This window comes from Athene noctua, chromosome 17 (genome assembly GCF_965140245.1).
Source record: "Athene noctua chromosome 17, bAthNoc1.hap1.1, whole genome shotgun sequence".
Taxonomy (NCBI): domain Eukaryota; kingdom Metazoa; phylum Chordata; class Aves; order Strigiformes; family Strigidae; genus Athene; species Athene noctua.
The window spans coordinates 15,397,443-15,420,819 of NC_134053.1; the positions used below are offsets into that span (position 1 = coordinate 15,397,443).

The 23,377-nt window shown below is 58.6% G+C and overlaps 3 protein-coding genes across 4 annotated transcripts; 2 read left to right on the forward strand and 1 right to left on the reverse strand.

The window, feature by feature from the left end:
• The first annotated feature begins 452 nt into the window (after positions 1-452).
• On the forward strand, positions 453-4,624 carry TCN2 (transcobalamin 2). Of its 2 annotated transcripts, XM_074921266.1 has the most exons (10): positions 453-1,322; positions 2,017-2,203; positions 2,308-2,388; positions 2,483-2,625; positions 2,716-2,877; positions 2,963-3,138; positions 3,353-3,527; positions 3,642-3,834; positions 4,032-4,153; positions 4,243-4,623. In XM_074921266.1, the coding sequence occupies exons 1-10, from the start codon at positions 1,268-1,270 to the stop codon at positions 4,302-4,304; spliced, it is 1,356 nt and encodes a 451-aa protein (XP_074777367.1). In that variant the 5' UTR covers positions 453-1,267; the 3' UTR covers positions 4,305-4,623. The 2 variants fall into 2 exon arrangements, with proteins under 2 accessions (XP_074777367.1, XP_074777366.1); XM_074921265.1 differs by having other exon boundaries at positions 453-2,203; positions 4,243-4,624.
• Positions 4,625-4,692: 68 nt separating this feature from the next.
• SLC35E4 (solute carrier family 35 member E4) lies at positions 4,693-9,361 on the forward strand. Its single transcript, XM_074921264.1, has 2 exons — positions 4,693-6,046; positions 7,434-9,361. Exons 1-2 carry the CDS (start codon positions 4,897-4,899, stop codon positions 7,859-7,861), a joined length of 1,578 nt encoding a protein of 525 aa, XP_074777365.1. The 5' UTR covers positions 4,693-4,896; the 3' UTR covers positions 7,862-9,361.
• Positions 9,362-14,668: 5,307 nt separating this feature from the next.
• Positions 14,669-15,143, reverse strand: DUSP18 (dual specificity phosphatase 18). Its single transcript, XM_074921556.1, has 2 exons — positions 15,043-15,143; positions 14,669-14,990 (listed from the first exon to the last, which is right to left on the reverse strand). The coding sequence occupies exons 1-2, from the start codon at positions 15,141-15,143 to the stop codon at positions 14,669-14,671; spliced, it is 423 nt and encodes a 140-aa protein (XP_074777657.1).
• Positions 15,144-23,377: the final 8,234 nt, after the last annotated feature.

Consider the following 23,377-nt stretch of genomic DNA (forward strand, 5'->3'; position numbering starts at 1 on the left):
CTGTGGTGGGTCACTGGAGGTCCTTGTTTGATCCTGCCTGGGACTGGGACCCTCTGCGGGGTCGCAGCTGGCAGGGTGAGGTGCGCTGCCCTCCCCGGGTGCTTCATCTGCCCCCTCATGCCTCTGGGAGCTGACTGGTGCTATGTGCCCTCCAGCATCCCTCATCTGTCCCCAGCACCCTCAAGAGTGCCGCCAGGAGGGGACAGGTCACCTCCCTGTCCAGCATTGCTGGTGATACACCCATGGGTGCACCTTTGGCTGAGATAGGGATAGGACAAGAGAGAATGGCCTCAAGCTGCCCAGGGCAGGGTCAGGCTGGCTCTGAGGAAGGATTTCGTTGCAGAAGGGGCTGTTGGGCGTTGGAATGGGCTGCCCAGGGCAGGGGGGGAGTCCCCATCCCTGGAGGGGTTGAAGAGTCGGGCTGAGCCAGCGCTGAGGGATCTGGTGGGGTTGGGAACGGTCAGGATGAGGTTCATGGTTGGACTGGAGGAGCTTCAAAGTCCTTTCCAACCAAGATGGTTCTGTGATTCTGAGATGTGCCCTGTGAGGGTCCTTGCTGTGTCCCAGGGGGGCGGTGGGGGCCGGGAGCCCTGTCCTCAGCCCCTGCCAGCTGCAGGCGTTTTTTGGGGGGTGGAAGGCCCTTCACCCTCTTCCAAGCCTGGGTGACCCCCAGCAGACAGAGAACTGAGCCCCAGCGGTGCCCCAGGACCATCCTCCTCTTGGCTGCAGGGATTTGCCTTTTAGGGTTCAGCACCCCCATATCCACCCCTTGTCTGCCAAGCTGAGCTGGTTAATCCTCATTTTCAATAAAAACTCAGCTCTGGGTGAGTAGCGGAGTTACTGCTTTCAAAGGAGGCTGCAGGATTTCCATGGGTTTCATCCCCTCTTTTTATTTTCTGGGGGCTAAATTTGACCAGTGATTTTGACCCAAATGCCAGCAGTTTGGGTCTTGCTGCCCCAGCCACAGTGCAGAGGGCAGGGTGACCGGTGCTTGTGCGGTTCGTGCCGGGTCAGGGAGCCAGGAGGGAAGAGTGGAAGTGAGCACATTATCTCTGCCCCGGCACGGGGTGGCCCCGCTTCCCTTTGCTTTGCCTCCAAAGTCCTTTCCCATTTCTGCTGACTTGGCCCCGGTGTGCGGAAACAGCCTCTTGTGACACCTTCCCGTCCCTGGCGGTGTCCTGGCTCAGCTCGGCTGGGCTCTGCCTGTCTCTGCCGGGCTGACAGCCGTGCCGTGCTGTGCCGTGCTGTGCCACCGCCCTGCTCTGGCATGTGGCTGCTCCTCATCCTGCTGCAGGCTGCGGTCCTGCCTGCCCAGCTCTGCGGTGAGTACGGCAGCCAACCACCGCCTGCAGCCCCCAGAACCCCTGTCCCGCCGGGGGACCCCACTGGAGTTGGGGGTCTTGCCTGCGTGAGACAGTGCCCGGAGCGGGTCCCTGAACTGGCTGTGGTGGCTGAGGGGTCCTCGAGGAGTGGGGCTGGGGGAAACAGGCACCATCCCGTACTCCAGCCCTCTGCCCAGCCCTGGGGAGGACGTTGGCCTTGTGAAACCCTTCTGGTGATGAATTTTCCAGGGCTCAGCTCTCCTCACCCACCAGGGTTAAGCCTTATTCCTGTGCCCCCTTCCCCTGCCCAAAGCCCAGAGCCAACCTGCCCCACTCCTGCTCCTGCACCTGCCCCCCGCAAGGTCTGGCAGGGTCCCTGGGGACAGGGGTGCCACCCCAGCCCCACGGGCACGGCGGGAGGGTGGCTGTGCCCAGGCCTTGAGCTCCCCACACTCCCACTTCATGTCACATGTCTTATTTGGTTTCTTCCTCATTTTTGGGGGGCAGACTTGAGGTTTTGTGACTCGAGGGAGGGACTCAGGGGGCACAGGGTGCGTGGCAGGGTTGGGGTGCTGGGTCTCCATCGCCATGTGCAACCGGTGCCAGGGGCTGCAGATGCCACAGGGCTGGTGCTTGGGGTGGACTCGGCCCCCCATCACCCTCCGCTCCCTCTCCCCGGGGCCGTGGTGGGTAGAAGCCCCGGGGGAGGCGGCAGCGGTGCGGGCACTGAGCGCCCGGCTGCTGGGGCTGGCGGCGGACCCAGCGCGGGACCCCGACCCCAGCGTCTACCTGGCCCTTCGCCTGGGCACCGACCACGACCTGCGTGGGGAGGAGCGGTACCTGGCGCGGCTGCAGGACGCCTTCCAGCGCCGCTATGGCCGGTAGGTCCCGGGGGGAGACACCCCGGGTTCCCCCATGTGTCTCTGGGGGCCATCCCCTGTCCCCCACACTGCCCCGGTGGCCCACTGACACTGTGTTCCCGCAGGAGCCTGCAGGCGGCCGGCCGGCCCCACGCCGCGCCCCACGGCCATCCCCAGAGGGACGCTGCGGCCACCCAGCACAGCACGTATGTGGGTGTCCCACAGGGACAATGGGTGCCCTGCGCCGGTGGGGTGACAGCCCCCCCGGAGCGGTGTGGGTGCTGACGCGGCGGTTTGCAGGAGCGCCGAGGTGGAGTGGCCAGAGACAGGGCGGCTGGCTCTGTACCTGCTGGGGCTACGGGCCACTTGTCCCCCACCGGAGCCTGGTCCCCAGCGTTCACTGGTGACATGGCTGAAGTATTACCTGGAGGAGGACTGGGCAGGTGAGAGCATCCCCATAGGGCAACCACAGTGAGCACCCATCCAGCCACCAGGCCAACGGCTCACCCCGTGACACGCCACCTTGTCCCTAGGCTCCCGGCGGCATGGCCACCCCCTCACCAGTTACTACCAGTACAGCCTGGGCGTGCTGGCACTGTGCGTCCACCGCAAGCGGGTGAGGGAGGAGGTGATCCGCCGGCTCCTGGTGGCTGAACACCACGGCAGGTTTGGGCACGCCAGCGGCAGCGCCGTGGGTAAGGGTCCCCGGGGATGGGCGGGGCGGTGGCACCCCAGGGGGAGCATGTGGCAGCACAGGGTGACACAGTGTCCCTCCTGCAGACACGGAGGCGGTGGCAGCGCTGGCCTTCGCCTGCCTGCAGCGGGAGCGGCTGGTGGGGGCCAGGCTGGCGGCGGAGCTGGGGGCAGCCACACGTGCGGCGAGGAGGAGGATGGTCGAGGCGCAGGGCCAGGATGGCTTCTTCGGCAACATCTACAGCACCCCGTGGGCCATGCAGGTGGGTGTCACGGGCAGGGGGGGTCTCGGGTGGGGTGTGGGTGGGTGTAGGTGTGTGGGTTCACAGTGGGTGCAAGCATGAGCGTGGGTGCAGGTGCAAATGTGGGTGTCTGGGCACAGCACCCACCCCGGGGCAGGGGCTGGGCAGGCAGGGACCTGACCCGCTTCCCACCTCAGGCTGCTGTCCCACCACCTTCCTTTCTCCCGCTTCCCAGGTCTTCATCGCTACTGACACGTGCCGGACGCAGCCGGCGTATGGCCGGGCCATGGCTGCGCTGCTGGGGAACCTGGACGCCTTCAGCACCGCCGCGACCATGGCCCAGGCGCTGCCGGTGCTGCACGGCCGCTCGTACCTGGACATCGCCTCCATGCGCTGTCAGGAGGAGCTGGGTAGGAGCCAGGGCGGCGCGGGGACGTGGCAGGGTGCTGACACAGCGTTGGCACAGATGCCACCGTGGTGGTGGCTTGGTGTCTGTCAGTGACGTGGTGGTTTCCTTCTCACAGACACGCTGTCGCCCATCAGCCCTGAGCCGCTGACCGAGACGCCGGGGAACATGACGGTGCGGCTGGTGGTGGAGTGCCCCGAGCCGTCGTGCCCCCAGCACCGGCTCTACGACCAGCTGGTGCCCGTGTCTGCCGGCGCCTCCCTCTTGGATGTGCTCAGGGCGGCCACTGCGCAGGAACCCCACGACTTCACGTACGTGGACCCACGTGCCAGGGTTGGGGGGACCCTCTGGGGTTCCTGGGTGTCACACCCAGGGTGGCCACGTGCCCTGCACCCATGCCACGGGCTCACCCCAGTCCCCAGCACCTGGCTCCCTTGGCAGCAGATCTGCCCCACTGCTGGCAGTGCTGGGGCCAGACCCTCAGCTCCCCCCTGCTCCCACCCACCAGGTTTGACACCCAGGACACCCCCCAGGGCCCCTTTCTGAGCAGCGTGCTGGGGCTGGAGGCCCGGCAGCAGAAGCGGAACTACTGGCAGCTCCTCACTGCCCCCAGCACCAGCCTGCAGATGGGTGAGTGATGGGTGAGGGTCCCAGAGGAGGTGGCGGGGGGGCCCCCACGGCCGCTCTCCCACCCGGGGCTGCTGTCCCTCCCTCCACAGGTATCGCTGACTACAGACCTCGCGACGGGGAGACCCTCATCCTGCGCCTGAGCGAGTGGTAGAGGGCGGGGGGCGATGGCAATGAAACACCCGCCTTGGGCTCAGGACCTGCCGGTTCCCTGCCTCCTGCTTTCCCTGCGCCCTGCGTGTCAGCACCCCAAATCCACACGGGGAGGAGGAGCAGGGGCGGCATGCGATGCCTGTGTCCTGTGGGCACAGTGGGATGGCAAAACCCAGACCAGCAGCTCCTCCGGTCCCGGCCCCACCGGGGGATGGGGCAGGCATCCACTGGCAGCAGTTGGTTTTGGGGTGCCCAAAGCAGCATTTTTGGGGAGTCTAAACCAGCGCTGCTTATCCCCAGCAAGCTGCCAGCCAGGGCTATTCCCCTCTATAAAACCTCCGGGGGGAGACCCCCGGCCCTCCCCACTGAGCCCCCATATGCCCCAGTGCCACACACAGCTCAAGGGTGACCTACGGAGCGGGTCCCAAACCTGTGTGATCCGCCCCCCCGGGGTTTAATCCAAGCCCAGGGAACACCCGCAGGCAGCGGCAGCGAAGGCAGCCGGGGGAGGCGGTGTCTGGGACGGGGGCTGCCGCCGTGGGTTGGGGTCTGGGTGCCAACGCCAGGGCGGGCGATGCTGGCGGAGGGGAGCGATGGCGCCGGCACCCCCGCGCCGCCTGAGCCAGGCGGGGGCTCTGACGCAGTCCCACCGCTGCCGTCGCCATGGAGGCCGCCCGTGCTGCGGCTCCCGCCGGCCGAGCCGCTCCGGCGGCCGCGATGCAGGGCTGCCGGTTCCCCGCAGGCCCCGCCGCACCGGGCGGCATCCCCAGGCGTGCGCCCCGCATGCAGCCCCGCACCCCCACGCACCCCTGTACCCCCACACACCCGCACGGGCGGCCGTGACGCGGCGGCGGCCCCGCGGGGAGGAGCCTCCCTCCCTCTGCTCCCCGCCATCACCAAACTTTCCGCTCGCTCGCGGCCGCCGGCGCTGCCTCCCTCGCACATGGCACCGGCACCCCGGGGCTGAGCCCTGCCACCGCCCCGGAGCGGGTGACGCCACCGCCGCTGCCGCCAGGAGCCGGGGACCCGCCGCCGCCGCCGCCGCCTCCCGGGGCCGGCGGCTTTCGGCACGACGCGGGAGGACGGGGCAGAGCGGCGAGTGGCAGCGGGGGAGAGCGGAGCCGGTGCCCATGTGCCTGCGGTCCCGGCGGGGCGATGAAGCGGCGATGACGGCCGGCGAGGGGACCCTCCGGCCCTGGAAACCCGACCCGGGGCAGGCGCAAGGGGGTCGGCCGCCCCCGGGGCCGTCGCTGCCCCTGACCCTCACCGTCCTGGCCTGGCTGGGCACCGGCACCACCATGGCCGGCCTCAACAAATGGATCTTTGCCACCCACGGTTTCCGCTACCCGCTGCTGCTGTCGTCCCTCCACATGCTGTCGGGGGTGGCCGTGGGCTACCCGCTGGGCTGGGTGCGGGGACCGTCACCGCCGGTGCCCCGGCCCCGCGCCAGGATCTACCTGCTCAGCCTCACCTTCAGCACCAGCGTGGCGTTGGGCAACCTGGGCTTGAGCTACGTGCAGCTGGACGTGGCGCAGGCGGTGGCCACCACCACCCCGCTGGTCACCCTGCTGCTGTCGGGGCTGCTGGGGGGCCGGCGGCACCACCCGCTGCAGTACGTCGCCATGGGGCCCGTCTGCGCCGGGGCCGCCTGCAGCGTTGCCGGGGGGCTCCGCTTCCACCAGCCCGGCTGCGGCTTCCTCCTGGCCGCCACCGTCCTCCGCGCCCTCAAGTCCATACAGCAGAGTAAGTGCCACCCGCCTGTCCCCGTCCTGCCCGCCCGCCCTCCCTCCCCGGCACGGTCCCTGCGGCGCAGGAGGGGCTGGTGTCACCTCAGTGCCGCCCCGGTGCTGGTGACGCTCCCTGCTCTGGTCCCCAGTGCCACCCCCTTAGTCCCAGTGGCAACCCCTTTGTCCCAGTGTCACCCGCTGCCACCCGCTGCCCCCCTTGGCCCTGGTGCCGCCCCAGTGCCACCCCAGTTGCGGGGCCACTCATTGCCTCCCCGTCCCTGCTATCACCTGGTATCACCCCAGTGTCCCCCCAGCCTCCACACCAACCCCTCCCCACCCTGTGCCACCCCTTGCCCACCCTGTCACTGGTACCACCCTAGTGCCACCCTTGTCCCCCCGGCTGCCCCCCTCAGGGCTGTGCCACGCTCTGGGCCCTGAGGTGACGTGACCCCGGTTTGGCGGTGATGAGCAAACACACTGGTGTCCCTGCGATGACCCACGGGCACTGTTGGCTCCCAGTGACACTGTCCCATGTCCTGGCACCGTGGGGGGGTGGCAGTGCCTTAGACACCCCGTCCCCATCCCCATGGGCTCCCCCCGCCAGCGCTGCGGCCTGCCGGGTGCCCTGTGAGTCCCTGTGCTGAGCAGCACCGTCCCCATGCCTGGGGACTCTGGCAGCTGCGGTGCCACCCGGGCCGCGATGTCCTTGGCAGGCGGTGGAGCGGAGCCGGCTGGGGTGTTTTTTGGGCGGGAAGGGAGCGTTTCCTCCGGAGCTGGTGACTCAGGCACGGGGGACGGGCTCTGGTGTGGGGCCAAGCCCCGGGCACACACCCTGTGCCGTCCCCAGGGGCACCGCCGGCATCTGTACCAGGGGTGCTGTGGGCACCCGAGGGAAATCATCACCTGTCACCCACCCTGGTCCCCTTGTCACCCGTGGGACACAGAGAGTGGCCCAGGGAGGGTGGGGGCTGCTCTGTCCCCCCGGGAACATGGCATGTGCCCCCCTGTGCGTGGTAGCCAGCCCGGCTGTGCCTGCTGTCCTCAAATGACTCGGAGGGACACAGAAGGGACAGGCCACATGCCCAGAAATGTTGCTGCCGGCTGAAATATCAGCTGAAAAAGAGAGGATAGGAGGTAGGGGGTGGAAGCCACATTTGCTCCAGAATGGGGTGGGGAAACCACCTGTGGTGGTCTGGATCCCCAAACTGGGACACCCCCAAACCAGGGCACCCCCATTCCCGTGGAAGGGGCTTTCCCTCCCCCATTTTTCCTTCCCAGTGATGGGGTTTCTTAACAGGTTGGGCACCAAGCAGGCACTTGTGTCAGGGGGTGTCCCCGTGGGTGCTGTGTGTCCCTGCTGGGACAGTGCGGGGGTCCTGCTGACTGTCCCCATCCACCCCCAGGTCTGCTGCTGCAGGAGGACCGGCTGGACGCCCTCTCCCTGCTCTGCCTGACCTCCCTGCCCAGTTTCTGCCTGCTCTTCGGGGCGGCCGTGGCGCTGGAGGTGGGTCCCTCCTGGGAGGGCGTCCTGCGCTACGACGGCACCCTCTGGGCCTGCGTCCTGCTCAGCTGCCTGAGCTCTGTCCTCTACAACCTGGCCACCTTCTGCGTCCTCTCCCTCACCTCCGCCCTCACCGTCCACGTCCTGGGCAACGTCACCGTGGTGGGCAACCTGCTGCTCTCCCGCCTCCTCTTTGGCAGCCACTTGAGCGGGCTCAGCTACCTGGGCATCGGGCTGATGCTGGCCGGGATGTTCATGTACCACCAGCCGGACCTCATTGCCGCGCGCTGGGCGGCATGGCCGGGCCGGGGACGCCCCCGCCGGGAGTAGGGACCCCCTGACCGGGGCGGGAGTGGATGGGAAGTGGGACAGGCCGCGGGGTGTGGACTCTGTGGGGGCATGAGGGGGCCGGTGTGCACGGCGCTGGGTGCACACGGGGGTGCTGAGGTGCATGATACTGTGCACAGAGGTGTGTGGGTGTGCCCAGCTCTGCGCACACGTGTGTTTTCTGGTGTGCACAGTTGTGTGTGTCCATGTGCTGGTTTGCACAGCTCCATGTGCACGCATGTGCACGGCACCCTGAGCGTGGATGTGCTGGTGTGCGCAGGCTGGTTGTGCACATGTGTTGTGTGCCCAGCTCTGCACGTGTGTGTGCATGGCTTGTGCGCAGTCATGTGTGCACACGTGTGTCTCGGTGTGCATGGCTCTATGCCTCTTTGTGGGCAAGCAGGTCTGTGTGCACAGTTCCATGGGCATGTAGGCACGTCTGGGCGTGCACAGGCTCTGCAAGTGTTGAGTGGCTCTCTGCGCGTGGCTACACATGCACGGGGGCACGTGTGTTTGTGTGTGAAGGCTCTACATGTGCAAACAGGTCTCGCGCGTGTGGGCACATGTGTGTTGGTACAGACTGTACGTAGGAGCCTGCATGCACAGCTCAGCATGTGTGTGGGGACACGTGCTGGTGTGCGCAGGTTCTGCACATACGAGCGTGTTGCTGTGTGTGTGCGGAGCCTTACAGGTGTGCACAGGGGTGCTGGTGCACACAGGCTCTGCGTGTGCAGGATCCCATGCACGTGGGCAGAGCGTTACGTGCAGGCGTGCCCGGGTGTGTTGGCGCGCGCAGCCCCTGCCAGCATGTGTGCACAAACTCTGCACGTGCAAACGCACCTCCACACGTGCGCAGCTCTGTGTGCCCGGGGTGTGTCTGTGTGTACGTGTGTGTGAGTGCACGTGTGCGTGTGTGTATGTGCGTGTGCGTCACTACTGAGCTCTGCTGGCTGGAGTAAACCCGGGGCTGTGTACGCACAGTTCTCAGGGCTGAACAAGACGTCCAGGGATGGGGCAGGGGAGTGTCCCCTCTCCTGTCCCCAACCCCACCATGTCATGCCGGTCCCACAGGGATCCCTGGTGGTGCTGCTGGTGGTGTTGTCCCCATAGTGCCCTCCCGGTCACCACGGCTCCAGCTCTGGCCCCATTCCTCCCAGCTTGCCACGGCTGGAGCAGGCAGGTGCAGGCAGGGCTGCCTGCTCATCCCTGGAGCTCCGTCGCAGAGATGTCAAGAGCCCAGCAAAGGGGACAGGGACAGCTCAGACGCCCCTGCCATCGCTCCGGGACGGTGCTGGCCTGTGGCACACGCTCACCTTGGCAAAGGGATGTCCCAGCGCGTGTATGTCTGGGCACCGACGCCGGCACACACGTGCGGGCACCAGCACCACTGCATGCGGCGTCTGCGGGGGCTGCTGCCATGCTCACCATCTCCGTGCCGGGGCTGAAGGACCCAGCTCTGATTGCACTTGTCCCAAAATAAAGCTCTATTTTTGTCGTACTCCACCCTTGGCTCCCGGGGCGATCTCCCACCCGAAGCGCACAACGGCATCGTGGCAGGAAGGGAGGAACCAGGTGGTGCAGGGATGGGAAACTGAGGCACAGCAGTGCCTTGGGAAGCCCCAGCTGCCCGGTGGAAGCTGGGCCCACCATGCCCACCGTGGTCAGCATCTGCATGTCCCAGCGGAGGGACAGCCGTGGTTTAGCAGCCCCAGGGCTGGCAATGGGATACTCATGCAGGACACGGAAGAGACGCGGTGACGGGAGAGGAGTCACGAGCCACACGTGTCCAGGGAAGGGCCAGTCCTGCTGGGAGCTGGCATCCTCTGCCCGCGGCGTGGCTTCGCCCTGCCCCAGGGCAGCATGACGCTGGAGAGCATCCTGTCCCCTGGTGTCACCCGTCTGGTCCTTCTCCAGCCCTGTGACTCACATCACCCTGCAAGCACAACCCGCTCCCCCTGGAAACTCCCCACTTGTTCCCGCCCTCTTTCCCGAACAGCCATTTTCTTCCACTCGTAGGGGTGGCGAGTTTTGAGGCCGTTGCCAGAAGCGTCCCAGGGACGGCTCCTTCCCCTGCAGGCGGTGAGAGCAGGGCTGTTGCAGTGTGCCGGGGTGCCCGCTGCCACTGCCACCTTCACTGGGGTGCCCCAGGGCCGCGGCTGGAGCGCTGCCCATCCCACAAAGGACTCAAAGGACCCGAGTTATCAGTAAACAGCCCCTGCTCTGGCCAACAGCGCGGCAGGGCACAAGGCTGTTTGCTTTCTGGGCTCATATTTCAGAGGCTTTTCCATAATGGGACTGTTGAAAGTCGTTTTGATTTTCCACTGCGTTTCAAAAGGCGAGTCCTGCTGTGGCCCCACAGGGATGGGGCTGGGGGAAAAGTCTCCTCATGGGTGTTCCGGGGACTTCCCACCCGTGCTGTCCCCTGCCAGGGGACGGGAGGAGTGGGACCTGTGATCCAGCCCGCCTGACACATCGCTGGATCCAAGAGCCCTTCCCCAGGGAACACCCGCCCATCCCAGCCCCCTGACTCATGTGCTGGCATCAGGCTCTACCCGGATCCTGCCTGCGACTATGGCTTTGCCTCGTCCACCCGAGTTTTAGCGCACTGTGGGACTGGCCCCGTGCCGTGCTGCTGCCCACTGCCCCTGGGGGGGGCTGGTGGCTGCAGCCAGGCTGGGCACAGGGGGCCCGCGGGCAGCATTTGTGCTGGGTCTGGGGGCTTTGCTGCTGCCCGTGAAGGGCCTGGCAGCGGCGGGCGGGCTGCTCTGGAGCGGTGGCCCTCTCTGGGTATTTCAGGCCATGATCTCAGGCCGGTGGCATCCCTCTGCTCCGGCCATTCTCTGCTCTGGCCGCGGGAAGGATTGGGTTTCCCACGGGCACAGCAGCAGCTGCCCATGTGTCGGGTCCGGCTAAGCTGGACAAGGGAAAGGCATCCCAGCCCCGGCTGCTTCGCAGCCCAGGACACCTCTGCTCTGAGGCAGCACCTTTCTGGAGAGCAGACCCTGCAGCACAGGGCAGGACGAGCCCCAGCGGGAGCGGTGAAGGATGGGGACAACCCTTGCATGGGCATATGTGTCCCCATGCCTCGGCCTCCTGGCAGGTGGCAGCTTCCCAGCCGCTGCTGGGGTCTGGTTCCCCTCGCCAGCCCTGGCTCCCCGGGCCCGGTTTCAGTGTGGTGAGGGTACTGAGGTGCAGTATCTGGTATGAATCCACCTCTGAAGCCCCTGCAGCTCTTGTGCCCCCAAATGTGGGGGTGTTTCCTTTCCCATGCACCTCTCCACAGCCCCTGCCAAGCATTCTCTGGGTTTTTACCTCTTTTTAAATAACCCCCAACTGCAGGCAGGGTGGGGCACCCCCATGCTGGGGCTCGTTAACCCCTGGGATGCCACTGCCCAGCATTAACCATGCAGCAGGCACCCAGCACACGCTGCCTGATCCTCCCACATGGGCGCTGCTGCCGGGTTTCTGCTCTCCCTATCTTGAGATGCACAGAGGGGACAGGAGCTGCAAGGAGGGGTGACAGCTCTGAAACCAGTGAGCAGTGGCATCAAGGATGGGCGGCACCTCCGTGTACTTGGTCCCACCATGCTGGAGGTGGTGGCTGCCTGGGAGCTCCAGGTGAAGCGGGAAGGTCTGAGGTGGGAGAAATTAATGCCTGTCTGGTGGGATAGTGTTGTTTCTTCTGATCTGCTGTTAAATTGCTGCTGAAATCTTCCTCTGAGGTGGTGATGGAGCGTGCTGGGGACTGAGCTGTGAGCCACTGCCCTTGGCGGAGGAGCAGGGTGTCTCCGTGGGGAGAGGAGATCCAGGGTGGATTTACCGTGCTCCAGCTGGGTGCCTGGGAGCACACGGCGGAAATTTTCTGTGTTTCAGGACAGGGGATTAACTGCTGCCCTCAGGGATGTCGGGAGGCTTTGCTGCATTAGCGCAGAGGGATGCAGGATCCGCAGCTGGGAGGCAGCAGGGACAAACACTTCTAAACTGAGAAGCCTACACCAGGAAATGATCTGCTTCCCTCCTATGCCAGGCTGTGGTGTTAAACTTACCTCATCACAGTCCTCAAACGGTGTCAGGGACCGTGCTGGCTCTGGAGCTTGAATTATGGCAAAGTCTTTTTTGGGGTAGTTATTAAGAAAAATGCATTCTCCCTGGCAGGACAGCTGGCACATGTCCAGCAGTGGCGAGCAATAATCTGAGGATGCTCGAAGCAGCCCAAGCCCGGTTGGAGGCCAGGAGATGGAGAGGATGACCCTTCAGACTCCCTTAGAGCCTCACATTCTCTGCTTCAGCACCCAAAAAAACGAATCCAGAATTTGCTCTTAACCATTTGGGGCAGGCTGGCTTTACTGGTGGCTTTACTGTGCTCTCTCTATGGCTCAGGCTCGCTGCTCTGCCCTGAGAAGGCTGTTGACTGATGGTAGCTGTGTTTCCAAAAGATGAAATCACATGAGCCTAAAGACATTTTTAAAGTCATATACTTTGTTTTTATAACATAACTTTATATAATAAAGCAGGGGTTTAAGATACAAAAGTTTAAGGCAGTTATAATAGTGTGCTAATTACTGCATGCATAACATAAGACCACTATATAAAAACTTAAGTGTTCACAGGCTGTTGTGAAACACAGATGGAGCCTTAGTGGCAGCCTAAGTCAGCACAAGAGCTTGGTTCAGTGGGTTTGGGTGCCCGGTGCAGGTGTCTCACCCGGGTTCTGATGGCTGCGAAGGAAGAGGTGTTCAGGAAAGAGCTGGCAGCAGCATCACAACCCCCCTTCTCCCACTTCTCGAGAGCTGCGTTCAAACTGAGATGCTCACCCTTGATGCTACACTGCAGCCATGCCCGTGCTTGGCCCTGTCCCCCGCTGAGCTGGGCCTGGCCTCCCACCCAACCTCCCAGCTTGGCCTTGGGCCTGCCTCACTGCCACGGACTGGCCAGGCAGTCAGGATCCCACTTCAACGAGCCTCCATCCACCTCCAGATACGCAAAGCCCTGGTCTCCTCCACCTTGGATAGCAGGTGCCAGTGGTGCCCTCGATGGCCGGCACACAAGAACCAGACATCTGCAGGACCTGCTAGGGCTCATGGCACTGTTGTTCTCCTTGGGGAAAGTCTGGTGTTCAACTGCAAACCTGGAGTAGAGAGGGGTGGGGATGGAGCTACGGACACCAACTGCACCCTTGTCCAGTCAGAGATCCAGTCTGGGAAGCACGAAGGCCCAGGTGGTGGCACAGCACACAGGGCTCCTCGAGAGGTCTGGCACGTCTCTGGTGCTCTCTGTGACACCCGTGCACCCAATCAGCTTGTTCTGTCCCTTAACTTTCTGTTTTCTGGGAGCAACTTCTTACAGGTCCATGAGGAGTCAGGTCTTTGCTCTGCTTTTTGAAGGTGCCTTGGGAGAAAAATAATAGAGTCTAAGGAAGGGCAGGCTCTTTGTCACCCACCACAGCCATCAGCTGACCTGCTCTAAGACCTGCAGAGAGCTAGTTTGCCAGGCTGTTCTTGGCGGGTGTGGAGGAGCACTCCCAAAGTGCTGGTGATACAGTATACACTCACAGAATCACAGAATTATTTAGATTGGAAATTACCCTTAAAATCATTGAGTAGAACCATTAACCTAGCACTGCCAAGTCCACCACTAAACCATGTCCCTAAGCACGAAGGCCACGTCTCTTAAATACCTCCAGGGATGGTGATTCAACTACTTATTTCCTGGGGCAGCCTGTTCCAGTGCTGGACAACCCTTTTGGTGAAGAAATATTTCCTAATATCCAATCTAAACCTCCTCTGGTGCAACTTGAAGCTGTTTCCTCTCATCCTATCAGTTGTTACCTGGGAAAAGAGACCAACACCCACCTTGTTACAACCCCTCCCATCAACTGGGCCTGTAGGACCCCCTCATGCTGTCTTGTGGGCTGTAGGACCCCTCACACACACATGCCAGCCTGGGGCTCCCTGCTCCCACACAAAACAGGTCTGTTATTGCCACTCAGGACAGAGCTGCTGGAGCTGAAAACTTCATACTGTGAAAAAACAGAATTAATACATGTTTTTCTGCTGAGAGATGCCAAAGTGTGCCTAGATCAAGCTTCTAGTTTATAACAACATGATGACCTCGCCGCAATGACTCAGGCTGACAGCAGGCTTCCTCTTATTACTCCCATCTTGACTTCCCAGCCCACCACTTTCTTTCCGAGCAGTGAGCAGCTCCCCCAAATAACCATGGATCTCCCAAGGGAGGCCAAGGCACCCCCTGAAAAAGGGTTGGAGCAATCAGGTGGGGGAAGAGAAAGGGTCAGATAGTGGAAAGCAGGATATCCTTGGGTCTCTCCCAACTGGGTATGCTGGAGTCTGTGCTGTTCCTGTCCTCTCTGGAATGCAGTAGATGACTGGACTTAGGGTTGCTGTCTCAAAACCCAAAGTTACATCCCAGTGAGGAAAAACAAATGTTGGTAATGTTCCAAACATCCTGACTCACAGCTAGTTTCTGTCCCGTATTATAAGCACAGTTTGTGCTGGACTAAAACAACACTCTCTAAACACGTGATGGTTTCAGAGTTACTGTCAGGATGCTGATACAAATGATGTGTGAAAACTAACTGCATAGCTCAAACCATGTTGATTTTATTTATAGTAAACCCCACTACTTGCTGATTGTATCACAAAGCCCTTGCACTTTCAGCGGCAGAGACTTCATGCTCCAACCCCCTTAGATGAGAAGAGCTTATTTTCAAGGTTCCGGTGTGGATCTGGAAGAACTGCTGTTGGCTTTCCCTTGGTTTCTTGCCAAGAGGTCGCAGCAGCTTGTTTGTGCTCAGAGCAGCAGCATTACTCCTAGTTCATTTTCATAAACATCGGGTGTCATCCCCAACGGAGAGCTGATCTTTTGGAGCCTGTTGATGCTGAAGTGTTTGTACTCGTAGTAGACGAGCTGCTGCCAGAAGCCGTTGTTGGGTTGTACGATGGGATGGCAGGGCTCAGTCCAGGCGTGGGTGCCCACAAGGGATGTGGAGTTCTTCTTCTGGAGATTGGCCAAGCAGATGGTGGGGACCTGCTCACCCCAGCAGCACAGGGCAGCAGCGTCCGATCCCACGTGTCCCCACCCGTGGATCGTAGCTGCCATGGAGTCAAAACAGCTGGAGATGCGGGTGGTGGGGACATGCATCCATCACAGGGACATGCAGGTACCTGACGTGGGGACAGAGGGTGTTCACCACCTCCAGGGAGGTGTTGATGATGGTGCTGATGCAGTGGGTAAAGAGCAGGAGGTGGCTGTTTGTGGCCACCATGTCACCGAGGTAGGGGTTGGAGGTGATCCAGGGTGCTGGGGCAAGACCAGGAGGGCTCCCACAGCCGCCACCATTGAGGTGTGCTGGTTGTGTCTAGAAATACATGTAGAAATACACTCAGCCCTGTCCCCCACCATGTCCTGGCCTACTGGGCCCCACTGCCCGGCAACCCTGGGGGGGGGAGGAGTGGCCATGCCCCCCCATGGCAACCGCCACCGCACACACAGCGGCAGGTGGCCACGGGGCCATGGAGGAGCGGGGCAGTGCGCGGCCTCGCCTCACCTTCTTCCCACCACCCCAGAGCCGGCAGCTCAGCGGGCCTTGGTGCGGGTTTGGGGGGCCCTCACACCGGCTGGGGGACCCCACGCACTGTCCTGGGGCTGTGGGAGCTCTTACACGGGCTGGGGCTGTGGGAACAGGTCCGCAGGGTATGGATCAGCCCTGCCCTGCATCCTGCTCTGTGTGACATGAAGCCCCCTCTCACCCACAGCAGCTCTGCAGACGTGGACCTGGACGAGGACAGCCCTTTGCTCAGCAGCTCCCTGCCCAGCTCCACCCGCCGCCCCAGCTGCCATCCACAGCTGCTCCTGGAGAAGAAGGTGATGGCCCCCACTTCCCCTCACCCCTCCAGGCCCCGCCAGCACTGCCCCCCAGGATGGGGTTCATGGTCCCCTCTGGCACAAGGGGAGGGTTTGTTCTGCATTTGGCTGCTGGTGGATGTGTCTTGGAAAAGCAGAGGGAGATCCCCCTCCTCTGAAGAGGTTGGCAGCGAGACAGGTGACACGAGGCTGGAGGAATGTCTTGTGCAAATGCTCAGGTCTCAGTTCCTCAGAGTCCTTAAACCATCGCTTCAGCCTTCAGCCCTTAGGTCTTCAGCAGGATCAGGATGTGGGTGCCAGGGCTCTCTCCAGGGGAGCAGGTCAGAGGGGGCAGCCACCAGTTCCTGGGCTGCCTTCGATGTGAATGGTTGTGCCTCCATCCTGACCTCGGGACACAGATGCCATATCCTGCCTGCAATCAACTGTGTTTTGGAAAGATAAGCTACAGGTATTGTTGGCCATGGACTGAACCTGACTTAGATGTTTTCCTACAATATCTAGGGAGACTGAGGGTAAATTATTAGAAATGGATGAAGTGCTGACATGAGACTGTGGGGACTAGGCAAAGGTTTTGCAGCATTTATCAGCTCAATCTCCCCTTCAGTGGTTCTCACTTTGAGTCCAGCAGTAACAGGTCCATTAGCAACAGCAGGTGAGAGTCTCTCCTGCAGGAATGTACGGGATGTCAGATTGAGTCTGTAAATTCAGAATGGGGATTTAGGGTGTCATTAGACATACCTGGACCTTCACACACTGAGTAGTTCCCCTCAGCTCACCTCTCTGCTCCTGGGCCGCAGGTTTTTTGTCCTTAATACCCAGCCAGCACCACCTGAATCCTCACCCCTCACCTTGCTGCATATATCCCAATGAACTTTGCTTTCCGGCTTTGGTCAGAAAACCCAAGCATCATGATTTCAGTTTGTCAGTTTAAATCAAAGTTTTATAACATGGGGCTGCAATGTTCACCCTCTTGACTGCTTCTGGCAGAACCGTAGGGCCCTGCCCAGGGTCTGGCTTTGCGTGTGAGCCCACCTGCCTAAGCAGTAAACTGTGCAGCCCCATAGCAGTTATTAGTGAGAATGGGGGAAAAAAAATTACTCAGCTTCACCTCTCAGGTGAAGTTTGTTTACAACAGAAAGTCTAACAGAAATTAATGTCTGATGGTTTCACTTACTGGCATCTCTCACTAAAATCTGTCCTTGAGACATGAATTAGTGATGCTTAACAGGTCTCAGCTGAATGTTTCCTTCTGCTGCTGTGGTGGTGACAGCCTTGCAAGGCAGAGTTGAGGCACCTTCTCCTTGGTTTGCTGTTCCCTAATCCCTTAACTCAGTGGACTGACAGCACCCTCTAGGTATCTGTGCGCTGAGGAGGTCCTCCAGGCCTGCAGACATCTGTGATGTGCGAGTTTCAAGACCTCGGGGCAGTGTAGCTACTATGAGTGAATTAGCTCCAGCCTACAACCAAGGCCAAAGCTGTGCTGTGATGCCTGGCTTGGTCCTGAGGCGCAGGTGTGCCCTGGGCTTGTGCCGCAGGCATGGACAGGTTTCTGTTCACAGTCAGGTGTTTTGCTGATTAGAGATATCAATTAAACTCAGACACCAGGGTGAAAAGAGCAGGCATATTTTACTATAAATAAATAAATAATATAACAGTAATACAGAAAACATACAGTAAGAAAAGACAGAATAGTGCACTCAAACAAACAGGAAAATACAGGGTAATGCATCAAATCATTACTACCAGAGAGAGAGAACAGTGATTAAGAAAGATCCATCACCACTTGCACCCATTACCATTCCCCAGCCCCGCAGGCGCCGGGCAGCCCCGGTTACACGAGGGTTTGTTGAGCCTTTCCCTGTGAGTGGGAAATCCTACGTGGTGCCTCCACCCGTAGCTGAGGCTTCCAGAGCCACTGTGAGCGGGTCCGGCCTTATATACCCAAAAATCAGCAAGCCAGAAGAGCTGGCACCTTTGTTTAAGCGGAAATACCTGGTCTCAGTCTCACATTAGATTCCCCCAGAGCACGGCCAGGGCTCAAGGGAGCAGCTCAGGGAGTTTCCCTGCTCATCTAATCGGATTATGCGCAAGGTCTCACTTCAGGTCACAAGGCCAGACAACTGTCTCTGTGGCCGTTATCTTGCCCCCTCACACAAAGAAAGATAAAGATATATTCAGGATAGACGTGTTTTATGATGTTTAAGCTACATCTTCCATACTTATTTCACTAATGGCTACAGACTGAGTTAGCAGCTTCGGCTCGGGGCCTGTTGCTCGGGCTTCAATACTTCCACCTTTTACATCAGAATAGATGGTTTGTTATAACGTAGTGTAATACCCACGAGCACAATGGTTATCAGCTATAAAATATACAGGATTCATCTATAGGTCAACTCTGGCTTGGGCCTATTGTTCATGCCTTAGCACTTTGTCAGGAGACCCAGGGAGATGCAAACCCTCTATGGCTGGAGAGACTGCATGCCTGCAAGCGTGGAAGCCTGTGCCACACCTGTGGTGCGTGGGTGACATGGAGCTTATTCCTGGTGAGATCCCACTCAAACCAGATGACCACATTGTCATCAGTTGGTTTTATAATGTTGGGCTTTTTGTTATCAGTGTGATGGATTGGGTCTGAGATGCAAGAATGCAGAAGAGTGCAATTACTGTCCTTCAGTCCTGCTTCTTACAGTAGTATAAAATGAATTGCAGTCAAGGAGGCAGGATGATTTGAGTTATCTTTTTCAGACCAACGTTTAGAGTGTTACTTATGAATTTTGGAGCTTATTTGCTTGGAGGCCACCTTGTGAAGGTGCAGGATGTGAATGTGGCAGGATGTCTCTCTTCCCAAAGACAAGCACCACTTTGGAATTACTTATTTCATGGTTAGGATAGTGGCTATAAGGTCTTACGTTTTCTTTTGTAAAGATGAAACACTTTGAAGAGACCAAGAAGAAGACTGAACGTTTCTACAAACATTTAAAGCAGCAGTTTTTGAAAGAGCAGGAGAGAAAGATGGCATGGAGGAAGAAGGCCTCTGAAAGGTTTGAAAAATCACTGGAAGTGTTCAGTCGCAGAAGTGGGAAGTTATCCACCCCTTCCGCCGGTGGTTTGTCTGTGACTGAAAGGACACCCTTGGAACACGCAGCTTCTCCGGAGGAAGAAGGGATCAAGAGACACGTCTAGAGAGCTCCTCCTGCAGGCTGTCCCACCACTCCGGCCAATTTTCTGTTTGTCCATTTAGAAAGCTCATGCTTGATCCTAGTACAGCAATAAACTGGCACCATCCCTCACTCTGTCTCATGTTGCTGCCCATTTACCTTTTAAATTGATGGGGCTGCTGTGTTAGAGGGCCATGGGCTGGGGACAATTCCGGGAGCAGTGTGGCAGCCACAGGAGTAAAACACCTCTTTGAAGGACTGGTTTGCTTTGAGGCAACAGAAAAGTGGTGTGACAGGGATAGAGTTTTTTCTTGGCTTGTGCCTTCAGAGACGATTCAAAAAACATATTTCATGGCTAGATGGATTTCCAGAAATGGTATCAGAGGTTCAGGGAGGGTAAATGAATCTGTTGTTGGGGAAAAAGAAAAAGGATTGGTGACTTAAGAAGCTTAGGAGAAAAAAGAACAAGGAATGGGGTGTTGGAGATTTCCTTGAGGCCCTGAAGAAGTGAGTAAGAGTCAGCAGCAGATGGAGAAGGTGGTTGTAGGCAAGTAGAACTGATCAACTTTCCTTTTCCCAAACCAGAGACACTCAGAGTAACCGTTGAGTTGCTCCCAGTAGGATGGGATACAGCTCACTGTGGGAGTGCAGAGCTGGAGAGATTTTCATCATCCACTCTGGTCCCTGCGGTGCTGTAGCATTAAGTATATTTTGACTATCCTTGAAAAATATTCATCTAACTTGTTTTTAAAAATCTGGCAGTAAAGGAGATGCTACAGTTTCTTGAGGTAGCCTGATTTTTCATCCAGCATTGTAGTGTGTGGGGGGTTTATAACAAAAACCTTTTTTGCTTGAAATGAAACTAATAATTTTTTATGTTTCTCCATGGCCTTGAGGGAATAATTGGATGTTGGAAGATTGCTGTCACATCCTCACTCATTTTTTTCTTCACTGGATTAAAAAATGGTCAGTACCTTCAAGCTGTCAAGCTCAGTTGGGATTTCTAAAGAGAATTTTAATGACTAATACAAAAGGCATACCTCAGACATCGGGACAGCACACCTGGCAAGTTACACTCCAGTGCTCAAAAATCTGGAGGCATCAGGCCTTGATGATGAAACACTGCTTCTCAGTTTACTGTAAGACTGTTTTTTTAAAGAAACAACAAACTTTTCCCTAACCTCTGGTTCCTGAAAACAGTGAAATCTTTTTATTTCTTCCTCCCTAGAGCATTTCTAATTATTCAGCCAGACTCGGACACCTGGCAACATTACCCATGAAGATGACTAAAAATCTCAGATTGGAAGGTGCCTGGCAAGCCTGACTTCAGGGGCTGTGGGACATCTCGGCAATAATAGGCCACCTGCAATAGTTTTGCCTTACAAGGGCTTGCAGCTAGCATCTTCTCAAACTATCTCCAGAGGGTGCTTCATAGACATGATCCAGGTGCTGAAAGGCTTTAGAGACACTGAATCAGGGTTTAGCACCTGAATTGGCTTCAAACCACAGATCTATAAAGTCTTGTTTTTCCTGAGTATTTAAGGCATCTTCTTGTTGTATTTCCTTCTTACACCTGTGTGTATGCCCTGCATACTGTCCTCTTCATGCACAGATCCTTCCTTCTTGACCTCACTCATGGACAGCCTGCCTCCACCATGCTGCCATCTGGATCCTGCACCAGACCTTAGTGTTGACATCTACCTGGAAAAAGAAATTACCAGCAGAGTTAGCTGCCGAGCATCCCTGAATCTGCAGCTTTTGCCTGCTGTGTTTGTCCAGGAAAATGTGGATCTGTCATTCACCATGACAGTTGCTGGACAGGACAGAGAGTAAATGCCTTTGGTCATGATGGCAGCAGTGACAGACTGGTATCTACCTACATCAGCTGGCTCGAGTAGCACTGAATCTCAAGAAGAGATATGCTGAGGTGAAAAGCAAGAAAATGCCAGTAAGCAAATAATGCAGTATATTTTTAGATAAGAGCCTGAAGGTTGTTACCCAGGGGTGACCTGTGCTGGCCACTCCCTGGGGTTTTCCTTGTGGGATGATGCTGTGAGAAAAGGACTGCTTTAAAAGGAGCTGAGAGCTTCTGGATTTGGTCCAGACATTCGTTGTGTTACAACGCAACACTTCAGCTATTGTCTGAATACTGCCTGGAGCTCTCTCAGCTGTGAAATGTGCTACCCAGACAAAAGTGCACCCTGGGCTCCTGCAGCCCATCTATTCCAGCTCTCAGCAGTCTGGGCTGCAGCACACCAGCCCTCCACGGTCTTTGGACTTTCCTGTACATGTCTGGCCCCTGCAGCATCCCAGGACAGTGAGCCTCAGTGTTTAATAGTGCAGTGTGAAAAACCAGTCCCTTTAGTTTGTTGTAAATCTACAATCCAGGCAAATTCACCGTGTGCCCCCAGTTCTTGTGTTACAAGAAGCAGTGAATGATTGCTCATTTGTTGCCTCCCCATTTTCTGATTTCAGAGCCCTCGGCTTTGTCCACCCTCCATCAACCTCCCCTTCAGCATGGACACCAGGGCGGTGTCAGCTCGGCTCGGCTGTGCCGCCAGCCCAGGAGCAGTTCATCCCCGTTGCTACAGTAACAGCTGCATCCATCCATCTCCCAAAAGGCACCCACCCTGCATGGTGCCTGGCATGCGGCAGCACCCTGCGGGGAGTGGGGGATGTCCCTCCCCTCTTGCCGTGGAAGCAGAGGGGCTGTGGGGCTCTAACAGCGCTCCTCTGTGCAGAGCTCACAGGGGCCGGGCTCAGCCCCTCTGAGCACTTCCCCGTCCTCCCGGTGCTGGGAGAAGCCAGACACCAGTTGTCACTTCTCCACTCCCCCAGCTCCGTTGCTGTCCTTGATCCCAGCATCCCCGTGGCAGGAGTCAGCCCTTGCACGCAGCAGCCATCCCCGGGGTGACGAGAAGGCACAGGGTGATGCCTGGCCCCGTCTGCCCTCGCCTTGCCCACCTCCACAGCCCCACGGCCTTGAAACCGGGGGAGCTGCTGAAGCCAAAGCCCTTACCATGGTGGGCTGTGGGTGCTAGCTGCTCCCTGGACCTGGCTTTGCAGAGGCTGGGTGCTCATGCTGATCCAGCCCTGGGTGGGCCAAGCCCACACGCGTTCCCGCTCGGCAGAGCAAGGAAGCAGCTGACATTTCCCTGGGCGACTGGAAGCTGTGACTTGCTGCAACTCAGCAGGCAGATGCCAATCAAAATCATTTGCCCCCAACACTGCCAGGAAGATTTTCCTCTGAGAGCTGGTCTTATAGTCGCGCACAGCTGACTGCAGAGGGTGCTGCTGGCTGAGCCAGGGTCCCTCTTCACCCATGCTTCTGCCATCCAGCTCCCAGCCTGGTGCTCTCAGGCTTCTTGCTCTGAAAAGCCAGCTCAGCACCTCCAGCCCTCCTGTCTTCTCCCTCTTAAAAGTCAGTTTGCTGAGAGCTTACAGTAACCCCACTACACCTGTCTCCTCAGCAGACTCCGTACTGTAGGGACTCAACAGTTTCTCTGTTCAGGTAGAGCAGAGGTGGAGGCGACGGTGATCAGGAAAGACTCCCCAGTTCCAGCACTCCACTGTGGGGAGCCCCGAGGGGTACCTCTTATTTTTTGAATGGGAGAGGACCATTCACCGTGGCGCAGACTGGTGAGCTCTGTGTTTTCAGCTAGAGCTGGAAGGAATGTGGAGCTGTGTCATCAAAACACTCGACACTTGCAACAGGCAGTGCTTGGAGCAGAGGGGTATAGTACCGGTTGCCTGAACCTTCACCAGGGGACCAGCTGAAGGCAGACCCGTAGGGCAGGTGCCATCCCGGACTGGACGAATTATCAAAGCAGCCCAGGGCGTCAACACTGACAGACAACCCGTTTCCCCTCCCTGCAGCTCTGATCTCGGCATGTAGAAGCAAGCAGACAGGATCTGGGCAGAGATGTGGGCCCCTTCCCCACCTAAGATGCTCCCAGGAGAGAAGGAGCTGATCCATCCTGGGTTTGGCACGCTGTGCAGTGCTCACAGATGCTCTCGAGCAGCGTCAAAAGAGGCAGGTGACTCCTGCCCGTAGCCCCATGCAGGCAAGATCTTTTACAGTGTGATGGGCAGGTGGGAGTGGTTTGGTTCAGCCTCATCACAGGGCAGTACTGCCTGCGTTTGGATTAGCAAGCAGCTCCCTTGCCTGCTCATGTACTCAAGCTTGGACCACAAATATAATATTAACAGTGTTTGTTCACTGAGTGCTAAATCACAGGAGCTTGCACTGACCTGGAACAAGCTTTGTAAACCCCCAAGATGAATGTGCAGTTGAAAAGAAATAGCAGCTCCCATGTGCCTCTCCTGAGATCAGCACTGCAGCTTCACTGGGCTCGTTTCATGTGCATGCTGCATCATTATTACCCTCCATAGCTGCAAAAGGCTTGTAGGAAACAGCCTGAGAAGCAAAATGTTAGCTGCTGCCTGCTGTTCCGGCAGTGCCCCTTGGTGTCATGAG

Coding starts and splice junctions, on each gene's coding strand:
- SLC35E4 (XM_074921264.1), top strand. CDS start 4,897: ATGGCGCCGGCACCCCCGCGCCGCCTGAGCCAGGCGGGGGCTCTGACG. Junction 6,047..7,433: donor CCTCAAGTCCATACAGCAGA/GTAAGTGCCACC, acceptor ATCCACCCCCAG/GTCTGCTGCTGCAGGAGGAC.
- DUSP18 (XM_074921556.1), bottom strand. CDS start 15,143: ATGGTGGCCACAAACAGCCACCTCCTGCTCTTTACCCACTGCATCAGC. Junction 14,991..15,042: donor ACCCTCTGTCCCCACGTCAG/GTACCTGCATGT, acceptor CCGCATCTCCAG/CTGTTTTGACTCCATGGCAG.
- TCN2 (XM_074921265.1), top strand. CDS start 1,911: ATGTGCAACCGGTGCCAGGGGCTGCAGATGCCACAGGGCTGGTGCTTG. Junction 2,389..2,482: donor GCGGCCACCCAGCACAGCAC/GTATGTGGGTGT, acceptor GGCGGTTTGCAG/GAGCGCCGAGGTGGAGTGGC. Junction 4,154..4,242: donor CAGCACCAGCCTGCAGATGG/GTGAGTGATGGG, acceptor CTCCCTCCACAG/GTATCGCTGACTACAGACCT.